This window comes from Pomacea canaliculata, linkage group LG3 (genome assembly GCF_003073045.1).
Source record: "Pomacea canaliculata isolate SZHN2017 linkage group LG3, ASM307304v1, whole genome shotgun sequence".
NCBI classification, from domain to species: Eukaryota; Metazoa; Mollusca; class Gastropoda; order Architaenioglossa; family Ampullariidae; genus Pomacea; species Pomacea canaliculata.
The window spans coordinates 7,149,619-7,164,176 of record NC_037592.1 but is presented as its reverse complement, the minus strand read 5'-3'; the positions used below and the strand labels follow the sequence as shown (position 1 = coordinate 7,164,176).

At 38.1% G+C, this 14,558-nt stretch overlaps 1 protein-coding gene across 1 annotated transcript in view; it reads right to left on the bottom strand.

Annotated features, from left to right (window-relative positions):
• Positions 1-945: 945 nt before the first annotated feature.
• LOC112559152 (plastin-1-like) overlaps positions 946-14,558 on the bottom strand; it is a 39,289-nt gene continuing 25,676 nt past the window's right edge. Inside the window, exons 2-12 of the mRNA XM_025230147.1 lie at positions 10,382-10,710; positions 9,969-10,064; positions 9,359-9,566; positions 8,706-8,891; positions 8,210-8,284; positions 6,627-6,834; positions 6,177-6,350; positions 5,712-5,813; positions 5,388-5,497; positions 4,969-5,106; positions 946-3,800 (exon numbers count right to left, since the gene is read on the bottom strand). Of these exons, the coding sequence (XP_025085932.1) occupies positions 3,624-3,800; positions 4,969-5,106; positions 5,388-5,497; positions 5,712-5,813; positions 6,177-6,350; positions 6,627-6,834; positions 8,210-8,284; positions 8,706-8,891; positions 9,359-9,566; positions 9,969-10,064; positions 10,382-10,710 (1,803 nt within the window). The 3' untranslated portion in view covers positions 946-3,623. The remainder of the gene's footprint in view (positions 3,801-4,968; positions 5,107-5,387; positions 5,498-5,711; positions 5,814-6,176; positions 6,351-6,626; positions 6,835-8,209; positions 8,285-8,705; positions 8,892-9,358; positions 9,567-9,968; positions 10,065-10,381; positions 10,711-14,558) is intronic.

Below are 14,558 nucleotides of genomic sequence, written 5' to 3'. Positions count from 1 at the left end.
CTTAGAGCTGTTTACCTCTATGAGCCGTGCTCCGTTTGTGTAGATCTATATTTGTTGTCGTAAATACCCAAGAGTCAAGTCTTTGCTCGTCAGTCTGGTCTCCGTTTCATGTGCATTCGAACTGTCAGTCTGTTGGTAGAATACATTTAAAAAATAAAAGGTTACCTGTGCAGAAGTGAGCAGACGCAAAGCGGAAATAACCTGTTATAATCTGCGCATGCGCAAAGAATATTTGGAAAGTGTCAACAAAATAGAGGCTGACATCGACAAGCAAAATGAAAAGAATAGAAAAGGTGTGTGTGCGTATGCAGTATGTTTTTCAAGATGGCTGCCATGTATGAATGTGAGTCTGTGTACAGTGCTTACTTACCCGTTGCATTTGGATTGTTTTCGATAACATGGTGCGGGAACCAAAACAAGGGAGTCTATTAAAAAAAATGCCGCAAAGCCGACCACAACATATGGATTGCTTCCCTTTGTCTAGATGTTAAAGAAGCACAGCTGGTAAAACTGAGGACACATTGCAGTAGTGTCAGAACTTGGCACGCGATTTTTCTAATTTATGATTTAAAGGGGAAAGGGATGAGTTAACCTTGCCGATATTAGGTTTCTGAAATCTTTTGCTAGGATTTTCTGAAAAGTTAGAAGTTTTATTTCAAAAAGTTTATTACTCAAGACTCAAATTTCCAAACCTGGGTTTTTCCCCTATGTTTGCTGGATCAAAAGAAGTGTGTGTGAGACATATAGATAGATACTGACTTGACATATAAAGTTTTTGTTCATGCTCTTTCATAGTTGGACATCGGCATATAAAATGCCTTCAGCCTGCCTTCAAAGATTGAGTAAAGGCTGCATTATTATAATTTGTATTATTATACTAAAAATTATTATCAGCAGCAGCACATATGCCCCGTTTCATATTCACAACTGTCATGCAACACACAATATCATTAGATTCCTTTTATTTACAAATCATTTGATTCCAGTGGAGTGAAACATCAATGGTCTGGTCTGGTTCACTTCACAGTAAATAGCATCTTTTACAGACTTTCATCAAAGAAAGCAAAGAGATTGGACTCTATGTTACATCATCTACAGATAGCAATCACAAATTATGTCAAGATCCCTTAATTAACCGCCATTTACCTTTCTAACTTGCACTAAAATTATCTAAGAAAATATGCTGATTATCTCTGTTAGTAAAGACTGTCAAGCTAGTATCATGCATCTTTAACTTTTGAAAACTTTCTTGGCACTTGATTGCAAGGGATAAGCAGAGAATACTCATTACAATATCTCTGCACTGTTAACAAATTAAAACAGATGGCAAAAACTTAAGCCAGAAACAATCTTCTATTTTAAACATTTTTAAGCAATTAATGCACAAACTGAGAACAATGAACTTTGCATTTTACCTGAATTTCTCTTTTCTTTGTAAAACACGCTGTGTAATCAAAGTATTTGCTCAAATATTTCTTTATAAAAGTAAATTGTAAAGTAAACCTGATTTTGCTTTGCTGATATGTTAATTTATTATTTAAAATAATGAAAAGTTTAACAATGACACTGTGGAACAAAGATCTCTGGGAATTCAGACACACTTATAACAATAAAATGCTGTTTACAAAAAATTTGCTGTCATACTTCTGACATAATGTTGCATAATAAGCATTCAGACCAAAAAATGTGAAGAACTGGAAAAAAAGTGTGGCTTTCTGAAAAATAAATAAACAAAATCCCTTTCATCTGTTTAATGTTTTACATCTGACATTGCACACAGCGTTCATGATATTTGGAAGATCATGTTCAAATTAAAGATGGTCCCATCATAATTTTCAAAATGGAAATGATTCCTTAAAATTAAAATGATTCTAAAACATTATAAGCCAGATCCAAGCACTACAAAATCAAGCATCTTCTTAAGCTTAACAATTGGGACTCAGCAACAATTCATTTTCCTTCACTGACACGAATTTTTTTTTAAAAAAAGCATCAAATTACTCCAGGAAAATCTGGTGCATAAATATGTCCTGCACTTAAGAGCAATCCACAACGATTTCTCACAGACATACATTCTGCAGTCATGTTTACATATTTGTATCAACAGACTAGGTAGTGGAAGGCAACGGAGTGTTTAGGTCATTCAAGTTAAAGTGATCTTGAATAACGTGATTAGCGTCAGGTAGAATAAAACATTCAACAATATGATGGGTAGCAAGACCAAATTATCAAAAAAATTTTTTTTTACAGTTTTACAAAAGCTGGCAGGCATGTGCAATCTTCCTATGTTCTTCTCCTGCCAAACATACACTGATGTGAACTCTACTTGCATGGACTATGCTACTTGTTAACAGCATCACTCTAAAGGTCTTAACCTTATGCAGTTGCTCTTCATGTTAATGGTCATTTATACCTCATACGTATTAAAAACAGATTACAGGACATGTTTAAATGACTTGAAATATACTATACAAAAAAATAAATATTTTTGTAAATTGGTTATAGTATGATCTCAAAAAGTAAAGCAAATTATAGTGATTTCTATCATAGACATAGCATAACAGAGAATACCACAAAGTTTAATCACTTTCCTTTGCATCCTTGGTTATTTTGCTTTGCTCATCTCAACAATTTGTTCCTTCCACAAATGGCAAAACATGGATTTTAGTATGTTAAATACTAAATATAGACCAAATTTGTTCATATCATTATGCAGTTTTTCTCAACAGATGGTAAACACATGTTATCTTGGTACAAAATACACACAGAATAAGTAGCATGTAATGAAGGTTTTCTTTAGAAAACAGTTATTTACCTGTATCCTCATGCCCAGTAGATGGTTTCTATGCACATGCAGCAAGTCATGGTCTCAAAATGTGAAGAATAGGTGGTCTCATAAACAACAAAATCCATTTTCTGCAAACGCCTCTGTTTCATTTGCTCATGCACTCACTTTAACTAGCTTAACATCCTGCTCCATCAGAACCAGCAGTAAAAGACAATAATACTATTGAGAATATAAGGAATGGTGCCGATGCGAGGAAAGCACTGCTGACTTGGATCAATGAACATCTCTGTGCACTGCAAATTTATTCATCCATTTAACCCTTCAAAGATATCAAGCAGGTTCTAGAACATTGAAGATACTCCCTTCTCCATTAAAAAGAGAATGTAAGTTCTTATAGTTGGTTTTACAGACTGAGCTTGAATACAAGGGTCATGTTATAAATTTTCCCATTTGTGGTGCAAGTACTTTTTTTAAATTATTACAAGATCAATGTCCCTTTCAGGCCAATATCATCTGAAGGCATTGTTTTAGACATCGCCATCCCCTCATCACACAGCGGTGGTCAAACGATAGACGAATAAAAAGCATACAGATTTGAAAAGACTGCATGCTGATTAAATGGGGTTAAATACATGTTGTTCAACAAACCTCATGGCTTGAGGCAATTTAATTGTGCTGGTCAAGAATGAACGAAATGATGGTAAAGCCTATATTGTAGTCCATTTAAAACTACTTTCTGATCAGAGTGAAAAATGATTTCATAAGCATTCATCAGAAGTAGTGTGGCATCACAATCAAAGGCTCTGTGTTAATGGCTTCACAGGAAAAGTCCATTCTATTTGGCCTCTCCATCTGTGAGGTTGCGTCCCTTGAAGTCACGTGTCATCAGGCATGCAAAGATTGTCATCAACATCTTCTGCTTTAGTTCCACAATGTCCTCAGGGAGGGCATACACTCCTGCACCAATTTTTCGAGCCAATCCAATGGCATAACGAGCATTTGCTAGTTGGTCCTTGAAAGCAAAAAGAAAAACTGACCTTTATTATGGAAAGAACAGGCAAAACACAAACCCCAGTTATGCCAGCTATATTAATAATTATTTTAAAAAGAAAATGTTTTTCTCTTTTAAACATATATAACCAATATTTTGGAAAAAAACTTTTACATCTAATTTGTTGTTTGTCTTCGCTAACAGTGCTTTCCATCCATAAAATACAAAGTGTTTTCAGACCTTTTTGGTGTTTACTGACTAGCCATAGAAAAGTATACACCAATGTTAATCTTATCATAACCTTTAACTTGACATCAGTGCATTCGTACATGAACTGTCAATGACTTTAGATAAGACAAAATATCAGTGTTCCTATGTCTAATTTAAACAAAATGTCTAATGATCTAAACTATCATGATTTCAATATTTCAATGCCAAACGGTATCTTTCAGACCTCATAAAATTTAGTCTTTATATAATGTGGATTTCTCTCATAATTTAAACCATTTGTAGATCATGGAAAGCACTGTTAAAATTTCTCAGCTGGCTGATAAGAATACAAAACTCACAACCGAAAGCATGAGAATATAGTGCCATAATGTCAAATATTTCATAAACTTTAGCATACTTTATTCAACATTAACTCCAAAAAGTATTTACAGTAAGTCCTCTTAAGACTGCTAAGCTTTGTCTGATTTACTATCTTATTTTTGTAAATCCCAGCCAGACAATTACACTCTTTGATGACCATCTCTTCACTATTCCTGTCACTAGAACAACAACATTCAGTCACTGGGTTTTTAGTTAATATGCAGCAAAACAATGGAACTCTCTTCCCTTCTATATCCACAACCTATTCATCATTGAATATTTTAAATGTGTGCTGAAGATACACCTCTTCCTTGAACATTGCTCACAACAATCCACACAATGCTATTCCTTTTTCAACCACCTCCTCCCTTTTCTGTTTATTGCTACTTCCCTATTCATTGTCATCAGCTGAATCATGACACTATTAGTTCTTGTTACCTGCTTCCTCTTTGCAATTTCTATTTTTATCTTTTATCAGTCATCAATACTGCTGTTTGTCTTTCTGTTCCGTATGTTGTCCATGTCTCATTCTTGTCTCAACTCAAAAAGGCTAATGAGAACAAACCTCATGTAAAACTTCATATCTATAGTTTATTACCTCTTTTGTCACAGCATCCTGCAGGACATTATCCCAGTTCACAGTTCCCGGCTTGATGGCCTCAATCAATTTCAAGATGATCACACCACTGCCCAACCTTGGGTCACCGAAGCTAGAGAATCGATCTCCAGGCTTTAACTAAAATTACAAAACAACAAAAAAAAAACTATGAAAAAATATTCCCAGTCACTCCTGATCAAAATTCTGAAAAATCCATAAAAGTAGCTTCTACAGTTCCAAATTGTTATCTGACTGTCATTTGTCTACCACAAATGTCAAACAAGAGGCAAGGGTAGCAATATAAAGGTCTATGATCTATGACTAGTTGGGTAACTCTGGGAAAATCAGTTCTGTCACAATGTTTGGTGAGATGCAGAGGATCTAAAGAAAATGCTGGTGCAAAAGAATCTGCAGTATACCTTAGAATTGGCCCATTCTATGACCTCCGCATCAGCAATCGGCCGATTGTTGTCAGTCAACTTGGCAAGAATGCTCAACGTGTATGCTCTCATCAGCTGCCATACCAAAGCTATTAAAAAACAGAAAATGGTAAAATAAATCCAGGAACACTTTATTCACAGACAGTAAAACTGGTGACAAGACAAACTATCGATACAAATAATATCTTGTAAAATTTACCACTTTATCTGAAGCTATTTTATTTTTTTACTGTTTCTGTAGTAATGTCTAATCACTCTAATGTAATCAGAAGTGAAAGGACAAGTCAAAAGGTCAAACCTTACCTAAGGTAAGAGTTGGGTTGCCATCGTTGATGTCTTTTCCACTAATGCCCACAAGAGAGAACTTGAACTGATGACCCAGGTCAACAGCGTAGTTACAATTTTCTACAAGTCAGAAGAACAATCAAACATCATCTGCTAACAGACTGCATCTAATTTTGTTGTTATATGACTTTTGTTATAGTTAGAAGAATAGTGTGGTGATTAAGATGATATGGTAATAAGATGACCAAGCACACAGGTAAATGCAATGCATTTAACATTTAACATGAATAGACAAACAGACTTTCATCAATATCCAAGCAGATAGATCACATGTAAAACTGAAGGGTTTGCAGCAGATTCTTCATGGTCAGTATCTCCAACATGCTGTACACTTCAAATGTGCCATGAAAAGTAAAATGTAAAAGTTTGTGGTTTCTATGACCAGGCAGCAGGCAAATTATACAACACATACAACTCACCAACTTTCTCGAAAGGAGGCCTTGAGCTTGTTGAATTTGCGAATGACTTTGTTCCAGTCAACAATTCCAGGCCTAATGAAGTCATAGAGTTGGAAAATTACAATGCCAGTAGTAAGGTCGCTGTAAAGGTGGTGCACGAATGGATTCACGCCAAGGCTGTTCATCCAGTTTCGGTACGCTGCAGAAAATAGTTTTACAGTTATTATAAAAAATTTCTTACACCTACCAAGAATGGAGATTGGATAACATGAGCCTCTAACTGCTGCAACCAAGGATGATCAGTCTGCAAAAGCTGTTTCATCAAACCACATCACTGCATCATCTACCCTTACCATTACAGAGTGAATAAAGAAATACAATCCATTTAAAAACTCCGCATCAGATTCTTCATGTCAACATTAGTGCAACCACCCAACGCATTAGGAAGAATACAACAAGCAGAACTGTCACATACTCTTTTCTTCTCTGGATTCTTCAACCATGACTTCATCGATAACAACATTTGTGTCCAGCGCTGGGTAGTTATTGAACAGATTGGCCACAAAAGCCAGGTTTAGCTTGGTGTTGCCAGACACAACATCTCCAGGTCCCACAAAACTGCGGCAGCCAATCTTGTCTGCTTCCTGAAGCATGGCCTCTGCACGCTGATGGTGGTCACTCACCTGTCAAAACATCAAACACCCCCAGGTTAAAAATAATTAAATTCTATATTTCTTGTCCTTTTCAAGAGGTAAGAGGACTTCTTTATAATTATCAATATAAAGAATAATTATAATTACCCTTGAACCACAAAGCTCTCTTGCAAAGAATTTTTTTGTGATCTGAAGATAGCTTTAAAAAGAAAAGCATCTTTCACATATAAAATGAAAAATAACATGGACTTCTAACCCTGATGAAAACTGAGAATATTAATTTTGGAAGATTTTATTAATAAGATCAAAGTTATTAATAAGCTGTGGCTCAGTTTCATGCACATGCACAAGGGTGCACACATTTTCCACTTTGAACTCTTAGTGTTTTATATTTTCAAATGTGCTTTGAACATGTGCTTTTAGATAGCAATTCTGTAAGAGGTAATTAAAATAAAATAAATTTAATCTCTGCTCCTTCCACAGGTTTTTCTAGTGCTGCACATTCACCTCTATGCCATCCTAACTATCTGCACCCATCTTCTCAGACACTGTGTCAGTCTGTAGTGAGGACAGTCAGAGGGGTACTGATGACAAGGACAGTCAGGAGTGGATGACACACTTCAGAGTGAACCAAGAGGAGGTAAAGGAGATTACACCATGTGACAATTCTCTCCCTTTTATGTGTCATTTGCCCTAACACTTCACACAGTGCTAATCCTTTTTCAACCCTCTGCACCTTTATTGCTACTTCCCTACTTGTCTTCTGCTGAATTGTGATGCTCTTAGTTCTTGTTACCTGCTTCCTTTTTGCCTTTTCTATATTTGTCTTTTATTACTTATTACTTTTATTAGTACTGTCGTTCATCCTTCTGCACAAATACAGTGTCTCTTTTGAAAACATCAAAATTTTGAGTTATTGTCCTCATGTTTAATTGTGAAGTAAAAAAACTTCAAATTGTGTGTAACTGGGTATTAAAATTAAAGGCCTATACATAAAACTCCTGCAACTATTTTCCTTTCATTCCCTGCTACAGTGTGTGCATGCCTGCATCTGTCAGGTGTGTATCTGAAGGTGGGATCAGCTTGTTCTTTACATCAATTTCTTTTTTCTTCCTTTCTCTCATGTAAACATTTCCCCTTTCATACCCCTTCCCATTTTTTAAACTTTGGGGGAGGTGTTGTATTAATAAATTTATCTTTGTGTCCTTTTATTGTTTTCTAAACCCAGCACTTATATTCAAAGCATCTTATGTATGCTGAAATATGTTTTTACAAGATAAAGTATAAAGAAATAATTTTTATTTAGCTGATCTACCATTATCATGCTATTGCATTAATATATTTTTTGCTTACATCACTACAGATAGTTTCTCTTTTGAGACTATTTTCCCCATACTGCACAAACCTGAAGTGGCATAAGGGTCACTCCCCGTTCTTGTGGTGAAATTTGGCGAAGAAGGTATGTGTAAGCCTCAGAGTCCTGCAAGAAATGAACAACTTCTTGAAATCTGCTCATTCTGCTGACATTCCACATGAGACCCATTTTAATTAATGTACTTCTTTAGTATATACAAGTAAAATGGAAACATAGTAAATATTATCATGTTAACCATGAAATAATAATAATAATGACCATGTCACACTGCTGTATTCTAACTTTATGCCAAGTTGATTTTCGCCCTCTTGGCTGTCACCATACTTGTCATATTTGACAATCACTTCAGTTAAAACTACCTTTAAACTAGGCTTTTTGAATTTTTCGTAAAAACAATATGGGTAAAACGATAAACAACATAAAAATAAAAATATTAGAAAATCAAATGAATGATTTAGACTCCTTTCTAACTCTACCATTCAAATGGCATCAGCTTGTCTGTCAGTTTTCGCAACTCTTTAACTACCTTAATGTCTTCGCCAAAGTTGGAAATCCTCCTATCACAACCAGCACGCTCAAGATGGTAGTTCACCCATCGCAAGAGGATCTGTTCTGGTGACAGCTTCATCAGGTCCTCGATCTCCTCACCCTCCTTCAGCAGTGCAACCAATCCAGGATGGTGCGCCAAGTTGATGTCATTCAGTAAGCCAATCTAACAGTAAAAATGCAATCAGTCGTAAAATCTCATTTAAGAAGGATAAACACTAACTCATTCAATATCGACATATCAACACAATTAAGCTGTAGCTATGAAGACATTTCCATTTTCTATGAAGAGTTGAATGAAACTACAAGAAACCAGGTTAAGATATTCAGATGCCTGCCTTTACTAGACTCTTACTAGGATGAAAAAAAAAGCAACTGTTTGTAAGACTCTTCCACACACCAGTAGGATTGCTATAGACACAAGGTTCATTCCTGTATAAACTAAAGTCTTCTTTCGAGGGTGAATAATATAGTCACTGACAGTCAGAGATGCACGGGAGATGCTATTGATGTTAATCAGTACAAAAAAATCAATGCATTTCAGCTGTAGCTATGAAGACGTTTGCATCTGTGGGTGCAAACTGTATAGGAGGAGTTAACATTCATGTCTTGCTTTGCTTCAAGATCACTTACTCGAATGATCTGCCACATAAGACCTAGCACAAGATGAGGCTTTCCGGCTGCCAAATCTTCTGGCCCAATGTTAACAGTGGTGCATCCTATGGAGCTCGAGGAGGTAACTGCGAGCGTCAAGTTTTCATGTTTCCTGTAGATGGTGAGGTTATTTTTGTTGATCGCCCGCTCATCAATCGTGTGGGGGACAGAAAGGTTGATCAGTTTGCTGCAAAAAGGAAAAGAAAAAATAAAATATAAAAAATTAAGCTTACGAACTGTAAAAAGAAAAACATGAACACTATATGAAGAAAGTATAATAAATAGGTAAGAAAACTTAACTGATTTCTAATTAAATTACATTAACTAAAAATTAAACAGTGTCCAATGGTTTTAGTTTCTCATGATAGCTGAAGCTCAGGCAAAATATGATGTAAGCAGCAACTGTAAAATCCCGTTCATGAAACCTCATATAGATAACAGCTTTCTCCGCCCTTTAGTACACAGCACTGAAAACACATGGATGCATACAATTCACATGCAGATGAAACACGACATGCCTGTGCATAAAAACTCTCTAAAGAAGAGGCAAAGACTCTTCAAATAAAGTACAGTTTAACAGTCAACTTACCAGATAAGAATGCCATCTCCAACTTTCAAATAAAGGTCATTCCCTTCGGCATTAAGCGGGAGCAAATGCTTCAGATCAGGATCATCTTTCAGATGTCTGTAATAACATCATATGTTACTTAATATCATACTACACGATATGTTGTATTATATTACAAGTATTAGACAATTTTCATTACTTCCCGTCAAAACATTTCCAAGTCAAAGTATGTCTTTAAAAATATTGTAGAAACAATAAATGACATGGAGTTTCTGAACTCAAAGATGTATACTAACAAAACTACATCCACTTGGAAGACAAGCAAGAAACTGAGTTATGAGTTAATGAGGTAACTCTGTATTTTTCAAGATGTGGGTTAAGGACAGCTTTCAATGAAATAGTAACAATACTCCGATGTGCCTTGAAACACCCACCTGTTGATCCAATCTGAAAAGGCCACCTGCTCGCCTTGCTTTACAGTGTGTGTGGTACCTTCGGATGATGCATATGAGGTCCCTCCAATTGTGTTGACTCCCTGTCGTGTGGACACAACTTTTTTGAAAGTCGTGCCAATGTCTCGTTTGGTTTTCTCCTGTATGTACAACTGGGTGAACTCTTCCATGTCCAGCTTGCCATCCTGGTGGTTTTTGTCGTACTTTCCAATCAGCTCCCGAATTTCATATCCTGGCAGCTTGATGTTGACACATCGAAGAGCTGTGTCCAGTTCTTGCAAAGTAATGAAGCCATTGTTGTCTTCATCAATCTACAAGACAGAAAAGTTCCAAATCTTGTGAGAAATCTACAGCAGTAGGTCTGTTGTCAGCTTAGTTCTCAAACATATTAACCTTACAAATAAAGCATAAATGTGGCAATGTATATGGGGACCATGGCAGCAACTGAAGCATGTACCCTTTGTCCAGTCGTCACCACATTCAGCAAAAATATTGCTTCTCCTGTACAGTTAAAAACCAAGTCTGACTTCAAAAAATGTTTACTCTCAAGTTTTAAAATGTTAAGGGCAGCTACAAAAGAAAGAAAAATTTTACTCTAACATGGCCAAAGTGACAATTTAAGGATGGCCTGTGAGTGAAAGAGAAAGAGACTTGGTAGAGATGCAAAGGTGAGAGTGTGAGTCGCAAGGCAGGTGGCACCTTTCCTAGCTTATCTCCCCTGTCACTACAAAGAATCATCTTCCTTCCTTTCTTTAGTGGGCTGCACTGTGCGCTGACAGTATGTGAAGTGATGGGACATTACCCAGGCACTGAGGTTAGCAATCTCTACAATGCATCTTGCAGTTACCTATCCTGAAGCTTATAGCAATCCATTTCATATTATAATAAAGTGATCACCACAGAAACAGGCAACAGCTGGTCTGTATCTGATCAATGCATGTGTCTGAAGTTCAGACACGTCTACTGATGCAGACTGTGACCTCAAACAGGCAGCAGACACAGCTTTAAGCCACAGTGTTGTGTGCCAACACCAGCAAATAAAAAAGTGAAATAAACAAGGGAGAGGTTTTTATAAATATTTTTATAAATATTAAGTCTCTGACAGCTGCTTTGTTACTCCTGATCACCCGTCATTGTTAACATACCATATGCCCTACTCACACAACAATGGTTTGTGTTTCCATGCCCAGTGAATGAAGCAATGAGCAACTTACAGCTGAAGAATGGCTGGAGCAAGAGGATTCAGGTTTTCAACTAGAAATATCCACACGTTGGATAAACCTCATTTACTATAGTGCCCCATTGTGCACTTCAGGATTCAGGCTTTATGCACCTACAACACAACCTGTAATACAATTTCAAACATCTTTGACTCGTTTGCCTCTTCCTCATTGTATTTCCTTCCCCAAGCTTAAAAAGAATCAAGGCCTTCAATTCAACAGCAATTCAACTGGGTGATGCATGTGTGGTGCTCAATTCACTATTGTAAGGACCAAAAAACTTCTGACCACAATGGTCTAAAAACTTGGCTATCCATTTACCCATGTCTGCTTTCAGTCAAAAATTTCAATGCTTTCATTATTTCTTTTTATCAGTCTTCTCCTTCCTTTCCTCGTAAGTGCATGTGCGTGCACACAGATTGCAGTGTAATTTGTTTATATTGCTGCACACACATCAGTTCTGGAAACAAAGAAACTAACGAATCAAATTTAAAGTGTTTTCAACAACCTCTTTAAGCTGACAAATATCCAGCTCAATATTTTAGATCACTGGTGACGGAAAAAAATCCACGAGTGACTTTTCCCGCTTCTCTGCACTTCTACAGCTGTTGTTGCCCCACATGAAAGTTAAAAGTCACCACAGGCATTCCACTCTACCTTGCTATTGCTCCCACTGGTGTGTTCAATGGGCTAGAAAGTAGCCAGTTTCCTCCTACTTCCCCCACCTACATAGATGCACCCCTTCCCCATCCACCTTTTAAGACAAAAACCGCTGCTTAAAATGACTGAAGCCGCTAGCATTTCAGTCAAGTGGATGAAACTTTTTTCCCCTTCCCTCCTCTGTACCAAGAAACTCTCCCCATCTTTATCCCTCCAACCAATTATCTTCCCCTCTCTTAGACGAAAGGGGATGAGCGGTGGGGAAAGAAGGGGAATCCCGTGTTTGGGCACGGTCTCTGCTCCCACTGTGTACCGGGCGCTAACGAGAACGTTGGGTTGGCTGTGGTGGGGGTCAGGGTCGGTAGGGATGGGGTCAGGGAGCAATTTTCTTTCTCCCTTTGCTGGAGCCAGCGTGGGAAAGTCTCACCTGTACACGGGAGAGCACCCTGGAGATCGTACTGCGGCTGCAGCGGCTGCACCTGAGCATCTAGCAGCGGAATGTGTGGCCTTGTAACACCGAGCTATAATTAGCATCGCCTCTGCCCTCGATGGTGGCACTAGATGCCACAGTCTATAAATAAACACTCATTTATATTCTGGTTATCACACGGCACTGCGCTGGACGTGGAGCTGAAGACTATATCAAATGTGCGAACGAAAGATAATTTGGAATGAATCTCTTTGTATTTAAACAGTGTTGTTAACAGTGATTTTGTTTGTTTTTTTTTTTTTGTTTTGGGAGGAGGGTTAATAACTATATAAAAGCAAAGGAAAAATACATACTAATTTTTTTTAATGCAGCAACCGTATGTATTCCTAGGTTCGCATTTTTCATCAAATGTGTAGTGCTATTGCGGAATATGCCCCTTCTCTTCTGAGGGTTTGAAGCTGCACACCCTGAAAACGCCTCACGCTGTGTGCAAGCAAGCGTGCGTGACGTCATCAGTGCCCTGCACCCGTTGGGCCACTTTGCCTACTGCTGTCGCCATACAATCCTTTACATTGCCTAATTCACTCCGCACACAATCATGCTCCGACTACTCCCTCATTTTTTGTTATGCTGAGCGACACGCTTATTTGTATACACTCAAACTGCAATCACTTACAGCCCCCCTCACACAGACTCCATTCAAGTTTTTTTTCCCACGGAACTTTTGAGCTTAATTCCACGATGAGACTGATATTCACAAAGGATAAGAATGTCACACAAGACGCAGAGGTAAATGTCACAGATGACCGTAGAGCAGTCTAGTCTGGATGTATGTGTCTTTCGATGAAACTTGTCCTGGGAGCTACTTCCCTGAAGCTCAATGACTGAGCATCCGCTGGGTTTCTATTTTTAGTTTGGAATGCTGATGGAGACTGAGTGGTGTTACTATATCTACCTCCAAGGTTAGCTGCTGCTGTCTGTAGTGGCTCCGAGCTGGAGGCCAACACACTCGAGTGATACAGCCCATTTACGTGCCACGTTCAAAGAACGTACTCAGACACCGACTACCGAACCCGTTTTTTTTTTTTTTTTTTTTTTAAGAGGAGGCGAATACGGAAGGCGGAAGTGGGGTAGGGACGACAAGGCCATGTGCAGTCCTTGCTATCGGGCGATGCTGTTCTATATTTCCTGCTTCACCCCCCAACACACACATTCCCCCGTCGATCGTGAGCTACGTTTAGCTGCCCTCGTCGCACCACCCAGGCCCCGTACACCCTGCTTCCTGCCCCGTGAACACCATACCCTGACTCACCTATGACGACTACAACAGCTGAACTCTCATTACGCCATTAAGGGTATTGTAAAGGATGTTATTAAGCCTCTATTTGAGGTGATTACATCCGGTTTCCTTCACTCCATCCCAAAGTTGTCGTATTTGTTTTATTTTTTAATGAAGTACAGCCAAACTGGTCTGTGCTGTGTATCATCAATATGAACATAAGCGTTTCGCATAGAAGGCAAGCTTTACTAAAAAAAAAAAAGACCTCTGCTACTGTCCGGTCCCTCAGGAATGTTCCAGGCAAACTCAAAGCCGGTTCGGGAAGGGGGATATAATGAAAGTGTGCGCAGGACCTATTCAAATCCGCTTTTAAAGATTCTTTCCAGCAGGTCATGTAGGTTTAGGGGGTAACATACACAGGACATGCTGTGGAAGAAAAAAATGTGTGAGAGAGAGACTCAACCGAGAGGTTCGGGCTTTGGCAAATGTCTGAGACTGAAGTCTGAACGTGTGGTAGTGTATGGTCTGCTAGACCCGTTCCTTCAAAATCCCCTATCTCCCCTTACCTTA